This window comes from Carlito syrichta, unplaced genomic scaffold (assembly GCF_000164805.1).
Source record: "Carlito syrichta isolate Samal-C Ts95f unplaced genomic scaffold, Tarsius_syrichta-2.0.1 Scaffold143184, whole genome shotgun sequence".
Lineage (NCBI taxonomy): Eukaryota > Metazoa > Chordata > Mammalia > Primates > Tarsiidae > Carlito > Carlito syrichta.
The window spans coordinates 15323-41700 of record NW_007087280.1 but is presented as its reverse complement, the minus strand read 5'-3'; the positions used below and the strand labels follow the sequence as shown (position 1 = coordinate 41700).

At 56.2% G+C, this 26378-nt stretch overlaps 1 protein-coding gene across 1 annotated transcript in view; it reads right to left on the bottom strand.

Annotated features, from left to right (window-relative positions):
- Positions 1 to 1672: 1672 nt before the first annotated feature.
- The window catches only part of BCAR1 (BCAR1, Cas family scaffolding protein), a 38973-nt gene continuing 14267 nt past the window's right edge, over positions 1673 to 26378 (bottom strand). Inside the window, exons 2-7 of the mRNA XM_008050193.2 lie at positions 17015 to 17647; positions 9756 to 9917; positions 9447 to 9560; positions 7574 to 8671; positions 6664 to 6753; positions 1673 to 2645 (exon numbers count right to left, since the gene is read on the bottom strand). Of these exons, the coding sequence (XP_008048384.2) occupies positions 2133 to 2645; positions 6664 to 6753; positions 7574 to 8671; positions 9447 to 9560; positions 9756 to 9917; positions 17015 to 17647 (2610 nt within the window). The 3' untranslated portion in view covers positions 1673 to 2132. The remainder of the gene's footprint in view (positions 2646 to 6663; positions 6754 to 7573; positions 8672 to 9446; positions 9561 to 9755; positions 9918 to 17014; positions 17648 to 26378) is intronic.

Here is a 26378-nt window from a genome sequence, read left to right as displayed (position 1 = left end):
AGCGCCCGCAAACATCCTCAGGTGTTTCTGATGTTTGCTCCTTGTAGAAAAACGTGTACGTATAAAAATTACACGCATCACAGGTCACGCCCCTTTCCCATCCGTCCTCAGATCCTGTCGGCCCCACACCCGTGCCCTTCTCAATGTCCACCATTTTCTGCATCCTCCTCTGCGGTCTGCCCAGTCCCCGCTCTCAGCCCCCAGGTTTTTGAGGCCCCGAGACCAGTGAGGTGTCTGCCATGATGTCACCCTGCTGAAGCTGAACACACCTGCCCAGTCTCCCAGACCACGTCCCAGCCACCTGCCCAGCGCCGATGATACCTTCCCCATGGGCTCCCTCTGCACCACCACGGCCCACGGCATCTCCCTGCAGGGGCTTCAGAGAAGCATGACACACATTTTGGGTTTGGTCAAAATTCCAAGTCATGAATCTTTCTTTATTGAAAAACCATCTGAATTAAAAATCTGCCAAAATCAGGCACAGTGCAGTGGCTCACGCTGTAAAAATAGTACTTTGGGAGGCTGAGGCTGGAGGACTGCTTGAGCCCAAGAGTTCAAGACCAACTTGGGCAACAGAGCAAGACCAACTTCACTCCTTCCCAGGGCCTACCAAAGGCGGGGACTGACGCTCAGAGACCATGGAGCCTGGACCCTAGTGGGCATCATGTCCCGGGGCAGCAGCAGGCGCCTCCCATCGTCAGCAGACATGGCTCAAGTCAGTTTACGCCCTGGGTTCTGGAGGCTGAACCTCTCCCCGCTCCATGTCTGTGTAAAACCCAAATAAAACCAGAGGCTAACTGTGTGCACCTCCACTTCTCTGTCCTCAGGGGGATGGAGGAGGCTGAGGGGGATGTGGATGACGGGTGGGGGATGGATGCCATCACTGGCATTCCCTCAGGAGCTGAGATCCAGGAAGGCTGGCAGTGCACCCAGCCCAACACTTCCATACAGACAAGGAAACTGAGGCCCACGTTCATATGCAAAATGGTCAGAGCTGAGAGCAGCACCACAAGTGCCAGACACTTATAGCATTCCCCATCTGGGCTGCAGCTGCCTGGGGATAGGGGGAGCCAGGGGAGGGCACACACTGGCCCAGAGCAAGGAGCGTTTCTGGGCCTCCCAACTTGGAAGCCAAGTCTGGGTGCAATTTGAACACGCTTTGGAAGCTGCACAAGCTGGAATAAATTTCCTTCTAACGCACAGCCCTGGATGACAGCAAGCTTCTTGTGTGTACTCATGAGTCCCCCAGGGGTGCCCTCAGTCCGTCTGGTCTCTCCTTGGGACACGGGGCCCCAACAGAACCTGTCCCTCCTTGAGCTGCTCCCGGCTGCACATCTGCCCGGACTCCAGACCCTAGCTGCAGACATGTGCTTGCTGGAGCAGCACCACAGGATGGCTCCAGGGGATCACGTGGCCAACACCTACAGGGCACACACCCTACACCTGACAACACTCCCCAGCTTCTCTCTGGAGGCCCAGGCTCTGCCCAGCCTACCAAGGCCTGGGACTGTTTGCAGGCCTCACACCCGCCCCCAGCAGGAGACACTGGCCTCAGCTCCTTGGTCCTCACCCTCCCAGAGGCCACCCACGGTGCCCATGGCAAATCACATCCCCTGAAACCTGCATTCCCACCCACGGGCCCCCTCTTGTCTCACACACCTCAGGCAGTTGCTTTCATTTTTAAATTTTTATTTAAATGTTGACTACTAGTCAAATGATTGGAAAATCAATAATGAAAAATAGTTCTTTAGGGTTTTCTCCTGTGAAGGAGAGGAACACACTGAGCTGCACTTGCCCTGGGGACAGGACACCCTCGGGGCCACGGTCAGCCCAGGGGGGTCACACGAGGCTCCACAGACCGAGGAGCCCTCATGCCCTGGATCCCCACTGTGGTGACTGTCCTGGCCAGCAGTGCACTCTCAGAAGACCACCAGCCACTCCTCGAGGAGGTGCCACCCAACATCCTGTCCTGTCATAAATATGTACAAATTCCTGGACAGTCTGGGGCACCAGGCCCGAGGCAGAGTTGGGGTCTGTCCCCAAACCTGCAGCACACTGATTCTCCTGTCAGGTGCCTGAGGAGCTCGGACTGTCACCACCCTCCCCTGCCTCTGTCCTCTGGTCATCCACCCTCAGGCAGCTGCCAGCTGGCCTAGGACGCGGCGGAACTGTTGGGTGCTGTGGCCCAGCTCCTTGACCCTGTCCACCATGTCCTGGGCAGCGGAGGGCGATGGGTACTGCAGGGCGGCAGCTTTGGTGGTGGCCACAATGCCGCGCAGGAGATCGCACAGCAGGTTGCTGTAGTGGGTCACCTGGCTGCGCACGTCGGCCGCCTTGGCCTGCCGTGACAGCGTGTCCCCAATGAACACCAGCTTGTGGGCACTGAGGATGACAAACTTGCTGTGTGCCACAAAGATCTTGGGCGGTTGGTTGGTGGCCACGGCGGTGAAGAAGGCGTCCACGGCATTGGTCAGTGTGGTCAGGTTGGCCTCGCACTGCTCCAGGTAGAAGAGCAGCAGCTGGCGGTCCGAGGGCCCCAGGCCGCCTGTCCGTCCCGGGGCCAGGGGCTGGGCTGGCGTCCAGTTGGCCAGGTCATGGTCTATGGGTCGCGACACCTCCTGCTCCAGTCGCTCAAACTGCTTCAGCTGGGGTGGAGGGGAAGCAGAAGCAGGTCAGGCTCTCAGACCAAGAGTCAGAACCCCAGGGAGGGCTGAGCAGATGGCTCTGGGCAAGCTGGCTGGGGGTGCAGGGGGTGTTCCAACAAGAGTTACCACTCACAGTGCATGGGTTTGGGGACTCAGGCAATCTCCTGTCTAGGGGAGGGGCCACACACTGTCACAAGCCTTCCAGAGATTCATTCAATTAGCTTCCCACCCGTCAAAAGGCAGGATTCCACTTTCTGAACATTTTGGAAATGACAAGATACAGACGGAGAACAGATCAGTGGGCTCCTGGGGCCAGGGGTCTCAACATCCTGGTTTGGGTACTGTCCTACAGTTACTTAAGATCTGGGTGAAAGGGACTGAGGACCTCTCTGCACTATCTTTCCAACTTCTTATGAATCTAAATATTTCCAAATGAAAAGTTTGAAAAAGTTTATCCTGAAACATAAACATAAAAGTAACATAAACATTGTAAAAAGCTTCAAACAGAAAAAAGGTAGATGTTGCCTATAATCCCATGCCCTGGAAACAGCCTGTTCAAATTCTGGTAAATTACCTTAGACCTACACACTAGAGGGAAAACTTCCACCAACCTCAGTCCCTGCCTAGGATATCATCAGAAGGGACGACATGTCCTCACGAGAGCTAGTTCTGCCCAGGGGACAGACCAGCTGTGCCCAGACTCAGGATAGACAAGTTCTATTCTGCCCAAGGCACAGGGTTGCAAGCCTGAATTAGCAAAACAAAATGAAACCACCCCATCTAACACTTAAACCTTTCAATTTTCATGCCTTAGACTGCTGCCTGGTGACATTCTCCACCTCTTGGTTCTCTTGTCCAGTGAGAGAACACAGTTTCTTTTATTTCCCTCAACTCTAGTGGGTCTTTTCATTCTTTGACAATTCTGAATTGCTATATCATATTCTACTGTATAAAGTCCATACTTTACTTAACAAATACTCTGTTATCAGACATTTGGGGGGGAGGGGCGAGAGGTTTTCAGATTTTCACTGACATAAAAACGGAGCAAGGCTGGGTGCAATGGTGCATGCCTGTAACCCCAGCACTTCAGATGGCCAAAGCAGGAGGACTGAGTCCCAGAGTTCAATGCCAGCCTGGGCAACATGGTGAGACCATGTCTCTACAAAAAATTTTAAAAATTAGCCAGGTGTGGTGGCACACACCTGTAGTCCAAGCTACTCAGAAGGCTGAAATGGAAGGATAGCTTGAGCACAGGAGGTCGAGGCTGTGGTGAGCTGTGATCGTGCCACTGCACTCCAGCTTGGGCAACAGAGTGAAACACTGACTCAAAAAAAAAAAAAAAAAAAGGGAAGAAAATGGAGCAATAAATGTCCTCACCAATATATTACCTTTATGTACTTACTTTTTTTAATTAATTATTTTTTTGTGTAGAGATGGGGTCTCACTACATTGCCCAGGCTGGTCTCAAACTCTTGGGCTCAAGTGATCCTTCTAAAGTGTTGGGATTACAGGCATGAGTCACCATGCCCAGTCCTGTACTTGTATTTTAACTTGTACTTTATGTTGTTGGCTGAGGAATTCCACATCTTCAGGGTTCATGTTTTTCTGTCCTTTAATCCAATTTCTAGCAATTTATCTAAGTGATTGATCAGATATATATGTGCAAAGACGTGTACCCATCATGACACTGTTCACCAAAGTAAAACTCTGGGAATAATCTAAATGTCCAACCACAAGGGAACTGGTTAAATAGAGGCTGGGAGTACAGAGGAAGAATAAAGTACATGTCCATTACTTAAAACAATGACGATTCTACATGTATTATTTATATTTATACATTTTTAAATGTTACTACAAAAAAACCCCAAATAATCTTTTGGAGTGTGGGCCCCTTGTAGTACACTTAGAATTTGTTTCTTCGGATCAAACCATCAACCAAAGTTTTATTTGGAAGTTTGTTTTTTTGAGTTGGAGCCTCACTCTGTTGCTCAGGCTAGAGTGCAGCGGCACGCTGCTCACGGCCACTGCAGCCTCGACCTGCTGTGCTCAGCTGATCCTTTTGCCTCAGCCTTCCAAGTAGCTGGAACTACAGGTGTGCGCCACCTAACGCAGCTAATTTTTTGGTTTATCGTAGAGACAAGGTTCTGGCTACTAGAAGGCTGAGGTGGAAGTATCGCCTGCGCCCAGCAGGTCGAGGCTGTGGTGATGGCCATGAGCATGTCACTGCACTCCAGCCTGGGCGACAGAGTGAGACTCTGACTCAAAAAAAAAAAAGGAATAGAAAGGGAAACATTTTGCTGATATGGAAGAGGTGAAACAAAAAACGGCAGAAGCACTAATAAAAGGTATTAAAACTGATGAGTTCAAAAACTGTTTTGAACAGTGGAATGAGCATCTCAATAGGTGCACTGCATCACACAGAGTACTTTAAACGTGACTGAGGGTTAAATGTGTAGGAATAAAGACCCAATTTTTTATAAATTCTGGTTTTGGGAGTTCCCCCATATTATGTATTGGTGCAGTCTGGGCTTTTAGTGTACCTGTCACCTGGTACCCAACAGCTAATTTCTCACCCCGCATCCCCCTCCCCACTGGTCTCCGATGTCTAGCCTTTCCCGAGTGTTTTATGTGTGCCAGACACTTTCCACAGCACCTTCTGTTCCTCACTCACTCGCTCTCAAAGCACTGAGCTGGCTACAGCCTTGCTGCTGGGAAACACCTGCATCCTGTTTGGGGGAGGGTGGGGGGGAGGCTCTGCCCTCCACCAGCCTCCTCCACACCCAGGGAAGGTGGGATGAGGGAACCATGTGCTAGTCTATATTTTATTTTCCTTTTTTTTTTTTTTCTTTTTTGAGTCGGAGTCTCACTCTGTCACCCAGGCTGGAGTGCAGTGGCACACTCACAGTCACAGCAGCCTAGACCTGCTGGGCTCAGGTAATCTTTCAGCCTCAGTCTTTCAAGTAGTTGGAACCACAGGTATGTGCTACCATGCTTGACTTATTTTTTTGATTTATTATAGAGATCAGATCTTGCCAAGCTGCCCAGGCTGGTCTCCAACCTCTGGACTCAGGCAATCCTCTTGCCTCTGCCTCCCAAAGTGCTGGGATTACAGGCATCAGCCACTGAGCCCAGCACTATTCTATATTTTCTTTTTTTTTTTTTTTTTTTTGAGGTCATGCAAAATCCTACTTTTACCAGCTAGAAGGAAAACTTCAGTGACTTTTGGTACATAAGATGGTATTTTCTCTTTTTAAATTACCTTCATAATCAGAATACAGCTCCTTTAATTTTTTTTCACTTTCCTACCCTCAGAAAATTATCCAAAATGTGAAGAAAACTGTTTCCATATAAATACAGCACTATATTTATAACAAGAAACACCGAGTACAATGCAAACATTCAACAATAGACATTGTGCAGTTTTTAAAAAAATTCATGAAGAATGTTTAAGCCGGGGAAGATGCTTGAGACAGAAGAGAGTCAAATGTTCACAGGCAGGGGTATTTGAGTAGGGAGTCAACCCCACACAGAGCATGCCTGAGGTGTGGTCTGTTTTCTGCTCTTTTTTTCCTGAGTCGGGGTCTCACTGTCACCCAGGCTGGAGTGCAGTGGCATACTCACAGCCACCGCAGTCTCGATTGGCTGGGCTCAGTCAATCCTTCCACCTCAGCCTTCTAAGTAGGTGGAACCACAGGAATGTGCCATCATGCCCGGCTAATTTTTTTATTTGTTGTAGAGATAAGGTTTTGTAAAATTGCCCAGACCGGTCTGCTCTTTCACTGTAAATTTTCTGTAACTCTCTAAACACCTCCAATGATTACTCTGATGATAACATTAAAATAAACCAATCGAAAAATGGAGGTGGTAATGTGACTGGCAGGGGGGGTGGCAGGCTCACTCTGAGCACTGCTGGGCTCCCACTCACACCTGTGATGATGTGCAGGGAGAGGCTGGGGAGCCCTGGGGCCTCATCCCACCGGGCAAGTCACTGGGCCAGGCGGGGAGTCTGGGGCCTCACCTGCTGCAGCTCCAGCTGGCTCTTCCCCTGCCGCATGATGTTGCCCTTTTCCAGCAGCTCCTTCTGGGTCTTCTCAAACTCTTCCTTTCCCTGGAGGCGAGAGACAAGGACTGGGCTGAAGCAAGTCTCCTCTGAGTCAAAAGCACCAGTCAGCCTCGTGCGGCGCAGAGGGCCAAGCAGCCACCAGGGGGCGCTGCACACACGCCAGGGCGGGCACAAGTGGCCACCAGGCCCTGAGAGGGTGGCTTCCTCCCAGGCATCCCTTGTTGCTTCCTTGAACTCCTGTCTGCCAGAAAGAAGCTGGGCACCACAGGAAGGATGCACACTGCAAGGGGCCACGGCCATCCTTCCTACCTGGGCTCCCACATCAGGAATCAAATCCAACCCCTCTCCTTGGCCTCCAAGGCCTGGCCACTTGGTCCCTGACCAAGTGGCACCACCCTGGCCCCACTGTCAGCCTGGAATGCTCCTCTCAGAGATTTCCATTTGGCTGGCAGCCAGGCCTCTGCTCAGGGTCCCAGCCGCTGAAGACCCACCCCACCTACCTCCCACCGCCTCATTCTACTTCCTCACACCTCAAACATTTGTGTCTGCTGTGTATTTCTTCAGAATCTGTCTCCCCACACAGTACAGAGCCACCTCTGCTGTGATCACCAGAGACGCCCAGTCCCTGAGGTGCTTAGGAGCCATTCCTGGTGGACACTGCAGGACCCGATGACACAGACCCACGGGTGAGAGGCGGGCACAGGGACTCACCAGCGACCAAGCTCCCGCTGGGGCCCAAATCTCCCTCTGACCACAAGAGTCCTGTGTGGGGAGGGGGGAGGGGAAGCTGGGAGGCTCAGGGTCCCGGTGACAGGCAGGGGCGGCAGAGTCAGAGCCTGGAGGCCCAGGCAGGGCGGGCACCCACCTGCAGGTGGACGTAGTCATAGTCCTCCATCCAGCCCCCCTCACTGTTCTCGTACTGACCGTCTGGCGAGTCCTGGGAGGTGAACTTGGGGGGTGAGGGTAGGGGCCGTGACTGGATGCTGCTGGCCTTGTCAGAGGGGTTGGGGTGTAGGGGGCCGCCCCCCTCGGGGCCCGGGGCAGGGGCCTTGGTCCGTCTGAAGAGGAGGGAGGCGTTGCCATGCAAGAAGGAGGCCAGCTGCTTGGCGTCCTCAGGCACGGCCCGCGAGCAGGCCACCAGGCGGTCCAGGTCTTCAGGGGTGGCACCCAGGCCTCCCCGGCCACTGTCAAGGGCCTGTCCGTGGGCCACTAGTGTCTGGTACACGTCCTCCATCTTCTGCAGCTGCCGGCTAAGCTTGGCATGCAGGGAGCGGTCAGATGTGTGGGCGGCATTGCCCACGGCGCTACGGGCAAACTCCAGCAGCTCGTGGACGGCACCCTGGACGGTGGCCACAGCAGCCCGCAGGTCCTGCACTAGTGGCTCCTGTGGGTCAGGGGTACTGCGCCAGCTCCCAGCCCCACCGGCACTGCCTACCAGGTCCAGGAGGTGGGCTACAGTGGAGCTCACACCCTGCTGCAGCCGTGCCAGGGCCTCCACAGCGACCTCCAGCTCCAGAGGCTCCCGGCCTGGCCCTGCCGCCTCCAGGGAGGATGCAGACTGGCTGCTTCGTGTGCTGCCCGTGCTCGAAGCTGACAGGCGCTTGGCATCAGTCAGAGGCTCGCGCTCAGCTGGGGGGGGCACCGCGTACACACCATCATCAGTCACGCTGCCATCGGCTGCTTCAGGAGGCAGCACCCGTTCACGAGGCACATCGTACAGGGTGCCAGGGCCAGGACGCCGCAATCCAGGGGGAACATCGTAAAGGTCGGGAGCTGGCGGTGGGACATCATACACATCCTCAGCTGGTGGTGAGTCCGGAGGGGGGGCAGCAAGCACCAGCGGGTGGCGGGATGGGTCAAAGGGCTTGGCCTTGGTGAAGGCGGGGGGCACGTCATAGGTCTCTTCACGCAGCAGTGGGCCATCAGGCACATCCTTGCTCACCGAAGGAGGAACGTCGTACACCTGGGGGCCAAAGTGTGGTCAAAGCTGCCTGTCTGTCTGCCCATCCTGGAGACCAGGGGCAGGACCTGCCACACCCACAGACAAGGCCCTGGCGCACACATTCCTCATGACTCTTATCCACAAGGTTCCGGTCAGGAGCCCAACTCTGAAGCCAGATGATTCCACCTCAATGTGCCTGCGCGCTCAGCTTCAAGACAGGAGAGCTCCCTCACAGATCTGCTGTGAACTTCACATGTGTGTTCACTCACGCAGCCCTAACCGCGCCACCACCACCACCACCCTCTCACCAGCACCATTACCATAATCATCACCCCCCACCAGAACCATCAGCAAATCGCCACTAATTGTGGTCTTCCCACTCTGTAGCAGGTACATGGTTGAGTTATGTGTGTGCTAGCTATATTCAGGCTGACCTCACTCTGATTTGTTTGCCCAGGACAGTCCTGGTTTGTATCTGATGCTCTCACCTAATTACTAGTCCTGGTTTGGATGATAAGCCCTGTGGTCACCTTGCTAATACCCTCAAGAACCTGCTGGGAAGGCCCTGCAACAGGCTGTCCTACAGATGAAGAAGTAAGGCTCACAAGAGAGCTTGGTTTCCTTATCTGTCCCAAAGCAAGTGAGGGGCAGAGCCACAATCTGAGTCAGTCCCTCCTGCTTCAGCCTAACGGATATTGGTCCTCAGCCCAGTGCACGCACTATGTCACCTTACAACCACCCACCGCAGTAAGCAAGGCCTCAGCCTCCAGGGACCCAGCATTGGCGGACTGCTCACCGCGTGGTGGTTGGATGGCAGGCCTTTCTCCACACTGGGAGGCACGTCATACACGTCCAGCAATGGGTCTCGGCCATTGGGACCCTTGACAGCCATGGGGGGCGTGTCATATACCTAGGGGCAGAAAAGGTGCAGTGTTACAGGTGTCAGAGTCACTTGGGTGGAATGGAAAAGGCAGAAACCCTGCAGCACTCACTGGGGTCTGGGCTGGGGACCCTGGGCCATCTGGGTCCAGCTAGGTCTGAGAAAAGACAGCTCCCTGAGCAAAAACCCCCTCTCCCACCCCCACCCTTTCCCCAGAACACTTACCTCCTGGCCATATTGGCTGGGAAGCAGCCCCCGAACAGGGGGCACATCGTAGATGTCCTGGGGCCCCAGGACCAGCAGGTGGCGTGGGATGTCATACTCGTCCTGCTCCGGCTGGGAGGTCTCATATACATAGCCTTGGCCCACTCGGGTGGGCACCACCACCTGGAGGCAGATAGCCAACTTCACCACTGACCCTCGAAGCCAGTCATGGGGATTCACCCACGGGTCCTCAGGGAGACGTGCTCACACCTGCACACTACCTCCTGTCAGAGATGGGCGAGGCACACAAGGGTGGTGGGGAGGGGCTCCCAAGAGTCCTCAGAGGCACTGGTTCTCACCCCCAGGTACTCCCTGACCTTTTTTCAGGAAAACACAGTGCTTGGGTATAGGAAGACCCCAGGTTTCATTTAGAGCTGTCTGGGCCTGGGCCAGGAAATGGAAGGCCTCGATAGCTGGATGCCCCGAAGGTTCCACAGAGGCTGCGTGTGAGCTGGCGAGGAGGGGAGACAGGCAGGGTAGGGGCCTCGGCCCTGACTCTGGAGGGCACTACCAGTGGGCAGGGGCACCCACAACTGGGTGCCTGGCCCCGCAGAACAAGGAGCCATAGCTGTGGCCTCCTGAGCCCTACCTGTTGACACCTCTCAGCTGTAGCCTCCTCAGAAAGGCCTGCCCAGCAAGGGACTGCCCCGACCCTGGGACCCAGCAGTCGCCTGAGGTCCACGTTGGGCACAGAGGAGGCAGTCTGAGGAGAGCCCCAGCAGTCAGGACCTGGGGCTGCCAAGGGGGCAGCCTGGCAGAAGTGCGAGCCCCTTCCCTGCCCCGGGCAGCACATCTTGGGAGACTCCTGAGGACTGGCCCACCAAGGACTCCCAAACCTCTGGACAAGCTGGGAAGGTCAGGTATGTGGTGAGGGAGTGACAGGCAGAACCAAGAGCTCTACTCCCCTCTGCACCCATACTGCAAAGCTGCCTTGCAGCAGACAAGACCCCCAACACCTGAAAGGATAAAGCCTTAGTGGGTCATACTGGTCCCTAGGACCACCCCTTCCCCACCTCAGGTGCTCTCACCGCTGCCAAGGATCCAGGTGGTAGGCTGCAGTGGCAAAAACCCCGGCACCGTGCAGCAGGTATAGGGGCATGGCCTGGGGCCACGCTGCCCCTCACACCAGCACCCAGCCAGAAAGGGCCTGGCAGCCCCTTCCCTGCAGGCACCACAGCCTGTGGGAAGATGAGGCCCAGCAGGATGCTCCAGTCTGGCTTGGACATATCGCCCCACAGCCTCCCCGCCGGGGCTCCCTGCTCAGCTTTCTCCACAGAAAGGTCTTTTGTTCCCTAATCAAAGGGGACGTCTGAGACAGGGTTGACTCACAGCCTCCCCACACACATCTCTGGTGCAGCAGAGCAGAAGCAGTCCTCTCACTCGGGCTCAATGTCCCCAGAACCGTGCCAGGCTTGCCTCATGAGTGCAGGCTGTGAGGGCCACACTGGGTGCCCTGGGGACAGCAGAGGTGCCTCGCCTCCCCCAGGAGGCACAGACTCCAGCAGCCCTGGGCCTGGCAGAGTCTCCTGGACAGTGCAGCAGAGCTGGCGATGACAGAGCCAGCTGCGCCTCCAGGGCCGCGTCTGGCAGCAGAGCCAGGCAGGCTGGTGTGCTGGGGATGACGGGGCCTCTGTGGGGTGTTCCCCACTCCCACCCCAGTGTCTGGGAGCAGAGTCGGCGGCTGCCTCTCCAGACTCATCTCCCTCCTCACACCCCAGACTTGAGTCTCCTCCAGATCTATTTTTAGACACTGGAACCTGCCAACAGTGGGGCGGCGGGGGCTGGAGGGACGTGGCAGGTTGGCGGGGCCTTGAGGCAAGGCCTGAGGCTTCTCTGGACCCACAGCTTCCTGAGGGCAGGCGAGGACCAAGCCCCCAGGGTCAGTGGGGTGCCCCTCCCTGAGCAGGGAGTCAGCCAGACCCCAGCACCAGGAGGGGTGAGCACCCTCCAACACATGCCCCACCGGTGTCCATCTCACCCGCATGCAGATGAGGCCAGGGAGCGCAGGCTGGAAGGGCTCAGTGGCCGGGCCCCGAACCCTGGACCCAGGCCCCCAGTCCCAGGGCTAATAACCATCTGCCACCCAGGCAGCCATATTGACCAGCAAATATTTTTGTTAGAACAATGGAGCAAGCCAGGCCAGCTACCAGTAGGGAAAAGCTCATTAGGGAGACGAACTCTCCAGAGAGCTGCTGAGCTGGCTAATCACAGGCCGCCCTGATCTGCACCTGAGGCCCTGTTGGCAGGAAGTGGAGGCCCCTGGGGGTGGCAGGGACACAGCTAGAGTCCAGGAGGAAGAGACAAAGACAAAGACATCCACGCAAGACCTACACACACGACCTCATGCACTCCCCATTGCACAGGCACACCGCCTGAGGCAGGCAGCACCCAGTCAGGCCATGCAGAGCCCACTAGAGCCAGGGCTGCTTGTTCTCCCACCTGCTCCTCCCCCTCAATCAGGTGTCCAGGGAAGCCTCAAGGGAACTCAGAAATACCCCCTGGTCTCCAGGTAAATCTCAGGTAAGGGGTTAAACTTCTAGAGCAGCGCCAGCCCCATAGGGGCCAAGGCAGGCGGTAGGAAAGGAAAATTGGACAAAGTGGGCCTCAGCATCTGCCCTGAAGGCCTGGACCACCTCCGGGCCACTTGGCTGCTGGTCTTCCTCTTCTGCAAAATGGACATCTCCCATTGGCCTGGGCCGGCTCCCCACTCTGGTGCACCCCAGTGCCCCATCTAGGAGCCTCTTTTCCTCCTCAGGGAAACAGCACCACAGCAGCACTGCAAGGTCAGGCAGGTGACCATGACCACCAGGACACACCTGAGAACAAGAGACCCACCTGGCCTGGTAGCTGGAGGGGGCATCACCGTAGCACACACCTCCTCCCTGCCCAAGCTCCTGGCACCATGGCCCGAGGGCCCAGTACAGGGGAGCCTAGGAAGAGCTGAACCCCAGGGTAGAATGCTGAAATGCAGGCAAGACAGGGCTGAGTTCAGGCACGTCTCCACGCCTGACTGATGCCACAGCTGATCCCTGGGGCAAAGCTGTAGCCGCCGGCCAGGGTGCTCCCCCAAGAGTGACCTCACAGATGCCTTCCCTTCTGGGCTCCCACCTATACACGGAAGAGCCTCTGCACTGAGCTTCCTGAAGCACACATACAGGCCCAAAGGGTCTTGGTGCCCAGTGTGGTCTCACCTCTCTTCCCCAGTCACGCAGATCACCGGCTCCCGCCTCAGCACCAACTGGAACCTTGGAACCTGCTCCGGGACCCAGGGGTCTACCTCTCCTGACGGTCACCATCCCTCTTGGCCTCCTGAGTGCCCAGCCCTCTACCCTGGAGCCAGGAGACACGGCCTCCCAGACATCTGAGGGGAAAGGCGAGGCATATGAGGGCAGGACCTGCAAATGCGGGCGTATGGAGACGTCTAACTGCCACCCTGTCTGCAGTGAAGACACCAGCAATCAGGCAGCTCAGGGCCCCCTCAGCAGGGGAGGGCAACCCAGCAAAATTGGGGACAGCTACACACTCATTAGGGAGAAGTTTTAATAACCCAACAAAAGGCTTTTGATATCTAATTTTGGATTTACAACCTTAAAATGCAAAACCATATGCACAAGTCTGTGAAAACACAAATAGAGAAGATGCTAGACAAAATATGCCAAAATTTCCCAGGATTACCTCGGTTGGAGAATTTCAACTCTAGGCTTTTAAACAAGTCTTGTTTTTATGATTGTAAAATATAAGCAGACACGATCAAGGCTGCCCAGGCCAGGAGCCATGGGGCTTCCTAGGGAATGGCAACACAGGGTTCTCCTTCCTGGGACGACAGCCAGGGCAGGACCCTCAGGACACAGGTCTGGGCAGCTCCACCAGTGGGCCCAGGTACAAAAGGGCCTGAGTGGGTGAGCCCTGAAGCAGCTAAGAGCAGGCCCCTGGCCTGGGAAGGAAACAGAACAGCTGCCAAAACACAGGCTCAAGGCCAGGTCAGGTCCAGCCTGGCCTGAGGGCCTCGCTGTTGCTCCCTGGCTCACAGGGCTTCTACAACTCCCAGATGTCCCAGGATAAGCTTCCCTGCAAAGACCAGGGCCGGGCTGGAGGTGTGCCTCACTGAGGGGTGTGTGTGTGTGTGTGTGTGTATGTGTGTGTGTGTGTGTGTACACGTTTGTACATGTGGGCATACACTTATGTCCATATGTGTGAGGTATGCATGTGTTCAAACATGAGGGCATGGGCGGACTACGGCCAGTCATGAGGATCCTGGCCGGTACTGCTTCTGTGACAGCCTGTCTCTGGCCAGATGGCAGAAGGTACCAGCAGGGAGTGAGAGCCAGTGACCCAGGCTTGTGTGGTACCCAGTGTCCATGGAGTCTCACCTGTCAGTGACCTCTGGTCAGGTCTCCTGGGTGCCAGGCTGCTCTGTTGGCAGGGTGGGGTGACTCTGCCTGATGACTCGCTGCATAGCTGGCACCAGCAAGGTCCCCATCTCAGCCCTGGACTAGGTGTCCACGTGGTCACTATCTCTCCAGACACAGGTGGCTTTAGATGGGACATGGTGAAAACACGAGGCTGGCCAGGACCCCGAGAAGCTGACCCAGTAGATCCTGGGTCAGCTTCTCCTAAGAGCTGCCTGCTGTGCCCCCCCACCAGGTGACCTCACCTACCCCACCGTGGTCTCCCTAGGAGTGCCATGCAGGGAACCAGGGCAGAGTGGCTGTCAGGGCTCTCCTGGTGGTGTGGCTAGGTTTCTCGGGCCCTCCTGCATGAGCTGTAAAGGGAGAAGTAGGCATGGAGGAGATGGGGAGAGCCAGGTATGGTGACTTTATCCTCAAAATCTGGGACATCTCCTCACTTCTGGGCCTGGAGAACTCCACCCTCCAACTAGAGGGGGCTTTGGCACAGGAGGAACAGGCCAACCAAAGCTGAGAGAAGGCTGCTCCGGTCTCAGCCCAAAGCAGCCACGGGAGCCTTCTTCCTTTTTTAGTCCTGCCTGCTTCCCATAGGCAGGTATCTTGGGGGGGTCAAGGGGGCCGGCAGGCCTGTGGACATAGGGCTTAGAGCTCAGAGGCTGCACGCCAGAGGCCTTGTTCCTGGGCCTGGGATCCCAGCAACAGCCCATGAGAGGCTTGAGCCTAAGTCTCAGGGAAACCCTCAGGGCAGGGTCTTCCTCAGGCTCTAGGAGTCACAGACAGGTCACTCTGCAGGCGCCCACTGGCCCACTAACATGCCCCAGAAGTGGAGCCAGGGATGGCCAGAAGGTGTGCCCAATCCCCATCCAGGGACTGACACACAAGTCCAAAGGACCACAGGAGGCCCTGAGCATGAGGTACATGGCCTCTCCCTCACAGGGCCCAGTGACTGTTGAGGGGCCTCCATGAGTATCTGACTCTTCTTCCTTTGGACAGAGTCCCTAGTAGTGAGACCTGCAGCTGGGTGGACCACGGGTTTCAGTTCAGCCAACGGGAGATAAGGGAAGGCCTATTAAAGAGAGAATGCAGCCGGGCTCGGTAGCTCAGCCTATAATCCCGCACCTTTGGGAGGCTGAGGTGAGTGGATTGACTGAGCCCGCGGGTTCGAGACCCACCTGGGCAGTGAGACCTCATCTCTACAATAAAATTTTTTAAAAAACAGCTGGGTGTGGTAGCGCATGCCTGTAATTCCGGCTACTCGGAAGGCTGAAACAGAAGGATCGCCGGAGCCCAGCAGGTCGAGGCTGCGGGGGCCGGGAGCGGCCACTGCACTCCAGTCTGGGTGACAGAGTGAGACTCCAACTCAAAAAATTAAAATAAAATAAAATAAAATAAAAAATAAAGAGAGAGTGCGTCCCATCCTCCTCTATCCCTTCCTCCTCCCCTGCTGGCCAGGAAGCAGACATGAGGCTAGAGGTCAACAGCAACGGCCCTGCACCATGAAATGCAGGCCCATGTACAGAGCCAGAGCACAGGGATGGGGGAGCTGTGGCTCCTGCCAGTTGTGGAGGGGCCACATCACCTCCAGGCTTGGCTTATGAGGAGGAACCCAAAAAACCTGAAATTATCTTTTGCAGGGCAGGTCCCTTGTAGTAATGGGCTTCCCCCATTAGGTGGTCCAGGAACCCATCAGCATATGTAGCAGCTAGTGCTATTGTGAGAGGCTGCGTTCAGCTTCGGTGAATTTTTTTGGAGATTCTTTCAATGCATTTTGCCCATTTCATGATGGGTATCATTTTGCCCATTTCATGATTTACGAGAGCACCTGCCCACACCACACTGAATGTTGAGCAGTTTTTGACCAAAAATGGCATGACCCCTGTGCACCACCCTCCTTATGCACCTGACCTCACCCCAAGTGACTTTTTCTTGTTTTCCCAGATGAAAAAGGTCTTCAAATGGAAGCATTTCGTCAATGTGGAAGAGGTGGAACACAAATTGGCCGAAGCAATAAAAGGCATCAAAATTGACAAGTTTAAAAACTGTTTTGAGCAGTGGAAAAAGCATCTTGATGGGTGTATTGCATCAAATGGCGAACACTCTGAAGGTAACTGAAGCTTAAACATGTAAGAATAAGCACAATTTTTTATACATAAATTCTGGGTTTCTTGGGTCTCCTCTGTCTGAGAAAGACACACACAGCTCTGTTGTTCAACCCACACTCACCTAACTCATTTACTGTCCTCCATGCTTGCCCTCTCCCCTTCAAGTGCTCCAAGTTTCACACCCCTTTTTCCTGAGCTCCCTGATGCTATGGTGGCCCCCTATGTTCTGTCATAATCTTCACTCTCCGGTGGGAATGATTTTACGAAGACACAGATCTGGATAGTCACTCCTACTCAAAAACCTCCATCCCATCCAGCCCTTCAGTGGGTGCTAGCCCCCTCAAAGGCCTGTCCTAGCCTGCTGCTGTGGCTCCATGCGCTAAGCTCCACCTGCCCACCTGGAGCACGTGACCCTTGCCCATGCCTCCAGGCCTCTGGCAGGCTGCTCCTCTGCGGTAATCCCACCCTTGGGTTGGTTTGTCCCAGACCAGCACAGTGTCTCCTCTCTGGGCTGCTGCAGCCACTCATGGCCATCTTCGCCAGATGGAGGAACACTTCTCCAAATACTCCCCACTACCACCTTGTCCCCAGACCACATCCATAGCTACTGCTGGAATGCCAATGACCAAGGGTAGCTGGGCTTGGCTGTGCCCAGAAACCAAGCCCTGGGTAGACCCGTGGAGGCTGCGCAGTCATGCCGGGGCAGCCTTACCTTTGCCGGGGGCTTTGTCCCCTCCCAGCTGCGTGTGTCCATGGATGGGGGGACCTGGTAGATGTCATGCCCCATTCCAGCAGAAGGTGGCACCTGGTAAATGTCCTGGGCGGGACTTCCAGGTCCTGGGGGCACCTGGTAAAGGTCTGTGGCTGGGTTGGGAAACGGGTGATGAGGCGTCTGCTTTGAGAACGTGGACGTCTGCTTGGCTGGAGGTGACTGGAACTGAGGGCTGGGCCCAGGGGCTTGGTAGAGGCCTTGCTGGGCCTTGCTGGGGGTGGGCACCAGGTAGACGCTGTCGGGCTGGGGCTGGTATGTGGTGGGGAGCATGGGTGTATACTGGGAGGCTGGGGGTGCCGTGGTGTGGAGGCCCTGAGGGAGGCCGGGCTGAGGTTGGGCCGAGGCAGCAGGCGGGCCAGGGCCAGGACCTGCTGGCTTCTTGTCATACATGCCCACCAGGATCTTGAGGCGGTTCCCAGGCACGATGCCTTGGCGTCCGTGCAGCGAGCAGAGCCACCAGCCATCCAGGCCCTGTGTGTCCCGCTCCAGCACCGTCATGATGTCACCTTTGCGGAAGGAGAGCTCATCTGGGGACTCAGCCACATTGTCATAGAGGGCCTTGGCCAGCACATTCTGGGAAGAGAGGGTACAGACAAGCATGAAGACATGCGTGGGGGCCCAGGGCTCACCCAGCTTCCGCCCCCCTCCAGGATAGGGAATTTTGGCACTGGGAAAGGAAGCCAGTCTAGTGTGGTGAGATCATGGAGCCTCGTCCCCAGTCTCCACCTGTTCCCAGCAGAAAAGGCCCACTTGACCCTGGCATTTCTTTCAACTGTGCCTGGATATCACCTCAAAATCTCTCAACTGCAGGCATCACCAACATGCCAGGGATGATGCTCAAGACACAGCTAAAAACTCCTCCTACACAGGAAGGTACTGCCTGGACCAACACAGGAAGGGGCAGCAGCAATGACAGTAATGCCACCAGGTTAAAAGAAGCAGCAAATTATTATTTTGTGAGATGCAAGAAAATAGTTTGACACAAATGGTAGTTTCTTAGGATAAAAACAACTAAAAACAAATGAGGGAACTTCCTTAACTTCATCAAGTTCATCTACTAAAAATCTACCAAAAAATCAGTAATTAATGAGACTTTAAGCACTTTCCCTAAGGCTGGGAAGAAAACAGGATGCGCATCTCCCTGCTCATGGGCCTGTCATAGTCAGCAAGTATTCCAGAGCAGGGCGCGTGTGTCCCATGGCCCAGGAGCCAACCAGCTTGAGCAGAGCTTCAGGGAGGCCACGGGATTGGGAATAGTGGCCCACAGCAAGGGCAGGTCCAGAGCCTCTCTGGGGACTTAAGGGCAGGGCAGGGAACCCCCACAGTTTCCTATCACCGCCCGTGCATACCTAGTCCTGCTGCTGCTCCCCTGGTCCAAGTACCAGGCTCTGGCTGGGACCAGAGCAATCATCGAGGGACCCCAGCAGGAGTGCTATGGTCAGTTTCAGCATAGGGCAGGCGAGAGGGAGGCTCCTGGGGGAGACAACGCCAGGGCCGTGACCTTGCCTAGGACAGCAGAAGGCTGCTAGGCTAGCAGGGAACCCAGGCTGCACACATAGGGAAGCCAGGATTGAGAATGGCGACCCTCTCCTTGGAGCCTCCTGGGACCTAAAGTCACACATCTTGGCCAGGCTCGGTGGCTTAGCCTGTAATTCCAGCACTTTGGGAGGCCGAGGTGAATGGATTGCCTGAGCCTGTGGGTTCGAGACCTGCCTGGGCAACTTGGTGAGACCTCATTTCTACAATAAATCAAAAAAATCAGCCGGGTGTGGTAGCGCATGCCTGTAATTCTGGCTACTCGGAAGGCTGAGGCGGAAGGATCGCCGGAGCCCAGCAGGTCGAGGCTGCGGTGGCCGGGAGCGGCCATTGCACTCCAGTCTGGGTGACAGAGTGAGACTCCAACTCAAAAAAAAAAAAAAAGGACACACATCCTGGTCTGGACTCTGACTCAGAAATGTGACCAGGATTTTGGCCATCCATTGGCTTTGTGACCTCCCGCCTTGCCTTTGGGCCTGAGTCCTGTTCTCTGGACTCCATCTCTAAGAAGTCAAACAAGACGAAATTCCAAGCAAAAGAACAGCCCCGCCTCCTTGTGCTGAAACAGGAAGTAGAAGCCAGAGCCCTGAGGCAGAGAGGAAGGGGTGGAGGTCTCTCTCAATCCTCAGGGCTCACGCTCTCTACAACAGCAGGAGGGTCAGAAAGTGCCCCCCTGAGCTGTCTTCCTGGCCCGCCACACTGAGCGTTACAGAAGAGGGCCAAGCATTGGGAGCGGCCCGGGCAGGCTGTGGGTGCTCCAGGCCCCAGAAACATTCAGACCCAGCCCTCACTTCCCTGGGACTCATCGGCTGGGAAGCCCATTTCTCCACAGCAACTCGAGCTTCCAGTCCCAGACAGGGGCAGAGGTTGGAGTGTTGGGAGCCGGGAGGGGCCAGCCCAAGCAGACAGCCTGGGAGGGCAGGCCCAGGTAGACTCAAGGTGAACACCAAGGGCAAAGGCCCCATAATGACACCAAGTAATCAGCACACCACAACTAAACAGAATGAAAAATGCAGTGAAGCGTAAATTATGCCTCAATAAAACATCATGCAAGGCCAGGCGTGGAGGCTCACACCTGTAATCGCAGCACTTTGGGAGGCAGAGGTGAGAGGACTGCCCGAGCCCAGGGATTTGAGACTAACCTGGGAAACTTGGCAAGACCTTGTCTCTACAGTAAACCAAAAAATTAGTTGGTCATGGTGGCACACACCCATAGCCCCAGCTACTTGGAAGGCCGAGGTGGAAGGATCACCCGAGCCCAGGAGTTTGAGGCTGTGGTGGCCATGAGCGTGCCACCGTACTCAAGTCTGGGCAACAGAGTGAGACTCCTGACTCAAAAAAAGAAAACAAAATTATGCGCAAACTACAATGGGGATAGCACTGGTAATGTCTGAAAAAACAATCTTGAAAAAGAAAACACGACTAAACAGAATGGACTACCTTCAAGGCTCTGCAGCAAGACGGGACAGGTGGCTGTGGTGGGTCCAGGGGACAGAGCCCCATTTGGAAAAGCAGGCAGGGGCAGGGACTGACCTTGTAGCCCACAGGTCTCATGGCCCCCATCCCCAGTCTGCCAGCAAGAAAAGCAAATTTCCCAAATATGGTCTGCTGCCTGCCTCTGGGAATCACATCCCATCAGGGGGCGGGACACACGGCCCACCCTCCCCCAGTGACCCCGCAGAACAGAGCTGCCCTGCTGGGTCCCCCCAGCCCCTGCCCTGGTGGCCACAGGAAGTGCCAGCAGAATGAGTCACAGAAAAATTCCCCTTCGGCCGAGTCAGAGGGGCGTGGGGGTGCAGACAGGGGACTGCCCCTCAAAGGTTCCTCACCTCTTAGGAGGGCAGCCCAGGGAAGGCTGGCAGAGACCCACGAGGCAGGGCCAGGCCCTTGGGGAGGTTGGGAGAGAACACAAGGGCCTCTACGGAGGGCAAGGTCCACAGAGGAAGGGAAGGAGGGGGAAGCCTGGCCCAGGTGATGTGCAGGCCTCAGCCTCCCAGGCTGCCAGCCCCCACCCAATCTCTGCATGAACTCACATGAGATCACTGAACCATTGAACGGCTGCAACTCAGTCTGAGGCAGCTGGAGTCAGGCTGGGAAGCACCTCGCGGGCTGGGCACGTGGCACCGGGCGACTGGCACCAGGAGCTCCTCTACCTACGTCAGCTGCCAACCCTCCCTCCCTGCCAGAGCACCCAGGTGGCCTTTCTCCTGCCAGGCCTGAGTCTTGGACCCTGCCAGAGCCTAGCAGACCTCTCCAGCTGGCCAAGCACCCGCCTCTTTGGACTCATCTGCCTTCCCAGCTGCTCCCCAAGGACACCCGCTCTTTCCTTTGCACTCAAGTCACTAAGCGGCAAAGAATGACCCAGACCTGAGCCCAGTTCACCCTCTCCCTGCTGGGTGGCCTTGGGCAAGTCCCTTAGCCTCTCTGAGCACCTAGATCCTCTTTGTTAAGATGACAGCCCTGGCCTCATAGAGTTTATTTAACAAAAGAGTCTCCTTATGACTTAAGAATGTACAAACAAGATTCTCCTTGCCCCTGCACTTGGCCAGGCTCTGCAGAGGCAACATAGGCCTTGATCGACAAGGCCCCTGTCCACGTGGGGCTTACGCTGCAGTGGGGCAGAAAGACACCAAACAACTGGTTATGTTGAGGGAAACAGTGGGATGCCAAAGTTAATGTGGGACTAGGCTTCTGCATATAGGGACAAAGATGGCCTCTCCAAAGAGGTGACGATTCAGACACTCATTGGGGAGCACATGGGGCACAGGAAGGGCAAGAGCCAATGTGCTGGAGCAGGCAAGGGGATGAAGGGAGACAATCATGACTCTGGAGCGACAGGCATGCCAGCAGGGACCAGTCACACTGCTAGACTCCACGCATGAGTGGCTCGATGAACGTCACCAGTGGCTTCCCGTGGCCGGATAAGCCCAGATAGGGCAGCCACAACACTCCAAGCATTCCTGCTCCATATATACTCCCAGGCCTCAGTCACCTTCCCAGGAACCCTGCGTCACGCCCCAACCTGGAGGAATGGCCAGCCTCTTTCCCCACCCCCATCACTGCTGAGCCTGCGGCATGACCCAGGCTGGGCCAACCAGGTGCTGACACAACTCGAGAGAAACAACTGTGACCTCAGAGGGGTGCACTGCCAGCCCAGGTGGACGATGTTGGCCATCTGTGTCCAAGGCACCACAGAGGCTTCTGCCTGACTTGCCCTCCTCTGGCCACCTCACTCCTGCCTCTAGGAACCCTCTCGCTGTGTCCTTCTCCTTCAGGACATGATGGGGTATTATCCCCTCCAGGAAGGCTGCCAAGTCCCTCCTGGGGCACCCACTCTCCCATGCCCTCACCTCACAGTACTGACCAACACATCTCACTACTGCCCAATCCATACCCCTGGCCCCAGGTGCCCAGAATGGGAGAAACAGGTCTGTCTCCGGCATCCTTCAGCATGGTACCTCAAGATGCATGCACACCAGGTCCTGCCCAGGATGTGCCATAATCAAGTGTCTGCTGAACAGGAGGAGCTGAGGCAGAAGTCCTGTCCTGCCAAGTGAGCACCTGGCCACACAGTGGAGGAACCCGGGAAGGCCCTTCAGGCTCCCTCATCTTAGAAGGCAGGGGCAGAGAAGGTAAGCCCCTAGCCTGATGCCAGTACTCCCCAGCCAGGCCCACTGAGAACAACATCACAGTTGTTGCACTTGGGAGCCGACAGGGCTGCCCCACAGGCCCTGCCTGACTCTGAGAATGGCCCTCATTGTGTCCCTGGAGTCCATCTGGGCGCTAGATCCACCCAGGCTGGGCAGGCCCTCAGAAGCAGAGCAGCTGGGGCTCTGGCTGCAGGTGGGCACACGCCAGGGAGAACTATAGTCGTATGATAGGTGTTCAGGTCTCCTACTGGGCTCCGTCAACTGCCTCAGGGAGCCCTGGACGTGCTGTGGGTGTCTCCAAACTGACTCTGAGAGAGGGTGCAAGCTAGTGGCGAGGGGAGGTGACATTGCAAGGGCCCCTCTCCAGGGACGCCTCCTCTGAAGGGATGCCCCCAGGAGTTCCTTAGGAGCAGGGCCAGCCTGAACCAACTGTGGAGAGAGAACACTGAGGCCTCACTGCTGGCTAACAATGCCCCACGCCTGGCTCCATGTCTGGTCTGCACTCTTTTGCCCAGCAAATGTGTTCTCAGCACCCAGAAGCCCATGCAAGGTGGGAGCTGGGAATGAAATGGTGAGCCAACTCCTGGTTTCTGCCCAAGTTCCTGAGGCAAGGGGTGGCGAGGACAGACAAGGAAATGAGTAATAGCGACACGCTTGTCACTAGGTTCATAAATGATAACGAGAGCAGGGTGCAGTTACTTTCTGCGAGAGGCAGAACTCTTTCACACACAGCCATCAGTTCATTTAACCCTCAAAATGCCCCTAAGAGATAAGATTACTTCCATCTCACGGATAGGAAAACCAAGGCTCAAAATGCTTACCTTACTGGCCCAGGGTCACAGTTAGGAAGCAGCAGAGACAGATCTGGGGCTGTGAGATAAAATGGAGCTGGGTGGCTCCTGGGGTGGCACTTAGGTTCATGGAAGCCATGAGTGGAAATTTCACAGGCTTCTCCCAGACTTCCACGTACCCACAGCCGCAGACACGCAGGCACGCACCCGCCCAAAGCACAGAGCCTCACACACAGCAGGCACTTGGGAAACACTGGCTCCTTTCATAACCAGAACTGTCACAAACCTGGGCCAAGTTTATTTCTGGGGTATTGTTTGCTTATCCCAAAGAACCCCCAGTGGCCAATGGATGCAGGCCCAACGAGTGTGCCCGATTGGCTGTGTGCACCTACAACCCCTTCTCACCCTTATCTGGGGTCTGCCTAAAGGAGCAAGCAACCACAGACCCGCGGGCCGGGGTCCTGACCATCCCACCTCGATCTGCCCCCAGGCTCTGAAGGGTTCTGAGGTACAGCCCACTTCCCTCCCCTGCCCAGATGTCCCCCATGCTACCTCCTGGGTGGGAACTCCAGGACTTGCCAGCCTTAGCAGCACCTTCCCCTAATCCTCCCATAGACAGCTGAGTGACCAGCATCTAGGCTCAAGTCCTTGGTGTTCAGCTGGCAAAGAGCAAGAGCATGGGTGGACCACAGGGCCTGTGTGCAAGCCCCACGATCCAGAACCATCCCAAGGACAGTAGGGCTCCTATCCTGCCTGTCTCAGAAACGTGTGAGGGCTCCCCTGCATAAGCACAGAGCCATAGCCTTGCCTTGGCTGTGGCGCAATAGCAGATGCCTTTATGACCAGGGCCAGTGATGGGCTGGAAGCATGCCCCTGTCTGCACTCCTGCCAAGACGTCCTAGGCACAAGCCCCGGGAGGCTGGACAGAAGTGGCGTGGGGAGGGGCCCTCCTGCTGCAGGAGGACACAGCACCTGCAGCCCCAGCCCCGGGCCCCTGACTACTCTCTGCTCTCCTTCTCTGGCCCTGGGACCCTGTAGGGAGGACTGGCTCCAGTCACTCCTGTGAGTTGGTGTTTCGGCAGAGAGCTTAGTGTGAGGCTCATCCCTTACTTCAGGGACAGTACAGGCCCAGAATAGAAGCAAACGCCCACCCTCAGCTTTGTCATCAGGGAGGTATACAGGGGCCAGAGGCAGAAGGGACAGCAGGGACTTCACTCCTTACAAGGCCTTTGTTTCTCCTTCTTAACATCTATAACCTCCTCTAGCTCTGCCCTCTCCAGTTCTAATAGAAATTTTTAGCAGCACTTAACATAGTACCACTGGCCTGAGCAGGGAAAGAGGGGGACATGATGTCAAAAAAAGTAAGGTTCTCCAGCTTAAAAACCAAGTACCAAACTCCTGACTTCTGGGATGCACCAATGGAGACAGGGCATGAGGTGAGGCCCTGCCCCTCCACCCTCTGTGCTTCTTTCACCTCAGGACAGTAACTTCCACCTCCTCACCCAGAGGTGGAGGGGAGTTAGGGCAGCAAGACAAACTGGGCCAGGACCCCTTCCCCATGTTCAGAGGACGAGAAAGGGCCTGATGGAAGGTAGAACCCCACCCCTGGAAAGAGACCACCTTGTAGCCTCTTAAATGGAGGCCCTAAAGACCCAGAGGAAGAGAGGCTTGCTCAGTGTCTTTGCTGGGTAAAAGGTAACTATCCAGCCCTACTCCCCACAACCTCAAGTCTGACACCATACTGCCTTTTCCAGAAGCCTCCCTGGGTGCACACCTCCCCTGCTGGTTGGTTCTAATGGAGGCCTGGGGACGGAGGAGGAAGTTGTCCAGGTCCAGGGGAAAAGGGTGGTAGGACCTCCTAAAAGGACAGTGGATGCCAGGAGGGGACCACAAAGGCACAGTCTTGGAGTGAGTGGGACCTCACCAAGTTGGAAGTCCCAAGGGAGCATGGCAGCCCCTCACCGGCCAACCAGAGCTCCTCCAATCCCAGACAGGGAAAGGGGACACATGTGGTGCAGCAGGCGGGGCCATGCCATGAGACCAGGCTCTGGATCCAGTTCTGAGGACAACTGACCGTCCCCTCGCTGTGTCTCAGTCTCCCCATCTGTACATCCATATAACTGGAAGGGAGGGGTTGGTGGTTACCTCAGTGGCCTTTCCTGGGCAGACAGGATGCCCTAGTGGCATGGCTCTTATTTCAATCTCTTGCCTAGCTCTGGGGTGAGGGTACCAGCCTAGTGCTCACACTCCTGCTCAGTACAGTGACTGCCAGAAGCTCCAGTCCTCCTCCCTCCAGCCAAAGGTGACTTTCCTGGCAGAACCTGGGGCTGCCCTGCCCTGCCTCCACCCTTGCCCAAGGCCAGCGGGCAGCGGGTGCTAGTGCCAGGGAAGAGTGCCAGCAGCTCCTTCTCACACAAGCACCTTATACCTGCCCTAACTGACCTGCCAGCCCCCAACCGACCAGCTCTTTGCTAGGGTAAAGGAATGGGCACAGGAGAGTGTGTCCACCAGCTCAGAGCTGGAGAAAATAACTCACCTGGTCATATTCAGCAAAGAAGAGATCAACCCATGGTCCTTCTATGAAGGTAACCAAAGCCGCAAGTTCCAGGAATGCCCCCCAACCCAGACCCTTCCTCAAGGAAGGGGTGCGAGGAAAGGAAACTGAGCTCTCTCAAGAGGGATCGGGGAAACCTGTGGTTGAGAAGAGGAGCTGCGACCCCCCAATCCAAGATTCTCGACTCAACATCCTACAGGCCCTAACCTGCCCTCACCCCGCACCCCCGAAGCTCTCAGCAAATCTCAGCTTCCCCAACTCCCTCAACAGGGCCCTGGCTGAGTCTCCCTGGGACTCTGGGGCCACGCACACACGGGCGGCAGCCGCGCCCCTACACTGCTCTGCGGGCTGTGGGGACTGGGGCTATCCCAAACAGCGCACGCCAGGCCCACGTCTTCGCTGCAGAGCCAGACCCTGGCCCCCTCTCGTGCAGCCCCGACTACCGCCGCCAGGATCTGGCTCCCACAGGCGCGTGGCAAGGTCGGCGGGCAAGTCCGAGGAGCACGATCCTCGCTCCCGGGATCCAGCGCCGGCGGCCGGGGTGAATCATCAACCCGCCTCGGGTGCTCCGGCCGCGCCGAATCCCCCCAACCCACGGCCCTCAGCCCCCCGCCAGGGAGTACACGGGCCAGCCCGCCTGGAGGCTCACCGTCACGACCCCAAGGGCCCCGGAGTCCTCCTCGCAGCGGAGGAAACTGAGGCGCGCAGCCAGGACGCAGAGGCCCAAGGTCAAACGGCAGGCGGCGGCGGCAGGGGGAGAGCGGGCCTCCCGC